Here is an 810-nt window from a genome sequence, read left to right as displayed (position 1 = left end):
CTGCGTGTGTGCATGCTGTGGAAAACAATCAAACTGTCTGCCCGAGATTGCCCAAGTTCCCTGCGGTACCGAAAAAATACTCAAAGCCACGTGAAAAGGTGGAAATGATTTTAAAAAGCTGTAGATCCCTCAGAGGTGTCCAAACTGTTAAAAAAAAAACAGCAACAACAATAAGCCTTTTAAAAACCTCAGGGTTGCTCCTTTACCCTGCAGTCCCGGCGGTGCCCCCCCACACTTTCCTTTCAGGGCTGGGGAGCATCTCCAGCCGGGAAGGGAGGCTGCAGGGCTGCGTGGGGGGCTCCTGGGGAGCCTGCTCTCCTCTTCCCGGTCCCCTCGAGCGGCTGGCTCCAGGCACTACCCCGGTCCCAGCAGGAGGGTCCCGAGCCCGGCTCCCGTCCCCGACCCAACTTCTCCCGAGTTGCGAGGGGCTGGGCGGGGGGCGCCTTACCTGGATGAAGCCCCGCAGGGGGTGGAGCGCCAGCGGCAGGGGAGGCCAGCAGCAGTGGGGGAGCAGCAGCAGCAGCAGCTCCCGGAGCAGCATCCCGCCGGCGGGCCGAGGGCGCCCGGCGCTCCGCACCTGCGACACTGAACAGAGAGCGCCCAGCGCAGCGCCGCTCGCACCCATGCCCAGAGCGCGGCGCCTCCCAGCTCCGTCCCGCCGCCAGGGGAGGGGGCTTCCCCGGGGATCGCGCACAATCCCTCCCCCTCCCCGGCGGGCGCTGCAGCCCCGCGCTTACCGCGGCTCCGGGCGGAGGCTGCGGGCTCCGGGCTGGCGTGCCGGGGGCAGCTGCAAAAGTTTGCAGCGGGAGC

The 810-nt window shown here is 66.8% G+C and overlaps 1 protein-coding gene across 2 annotated transcripts in view; it reads right to left on the bottom strand.

Moving 5' to 3' along the window:
• Positions 1–804, bottom strand: part of PRIMA1 (proline rich membrane anchor 1) — a 105,863-nt gene extending 105,059 nt beyond the window's left edge. The window contains exons 1-2 of one of the 2 annotated variants that reach the window (XM_019518631.1): positions 738–804; positions 449–585 (exon numbers count right to left, since the gene is read on the bottom strand). In XM_019518631.1, coding sequence (XP_019374176.1) covers positions 449–541 — 93 coding nt within the window. In that variant the 5' untranslated portion in view covers positions 542–585; positions 738–804. Of the gene's footprint in view, positions 1–448; positions 586–737 lie in introns of those variants that run through there. The other variant, XM_019518632.1, reaches the window with a different exon arrangement.
• Positions 805–810: the final 6 nt, after the last annotated feature.

The sequence above is a fragment of the Gavialis gangeticus genome, unplaced genomic scaffold (assembly GCF_001723915.1).
Source record: "Gavialis gangeticus isolate Ggan-Ray unplaced genomic scaffold, GavGan_comp1, whole genome shotgun sequence".
Classification (NCBI taxonomy): domain Eukaryota; kingdom Metazoa; phylum Chordata; order Crocodylia; family Gavialidae; genus Gavialis; species Gavialis gangeticus.
The sequence above is the reverse complement of the archived record's forward strand: the minus strand, read 5'-3'. Positions and strand labels throughout refer to the sequence as shown.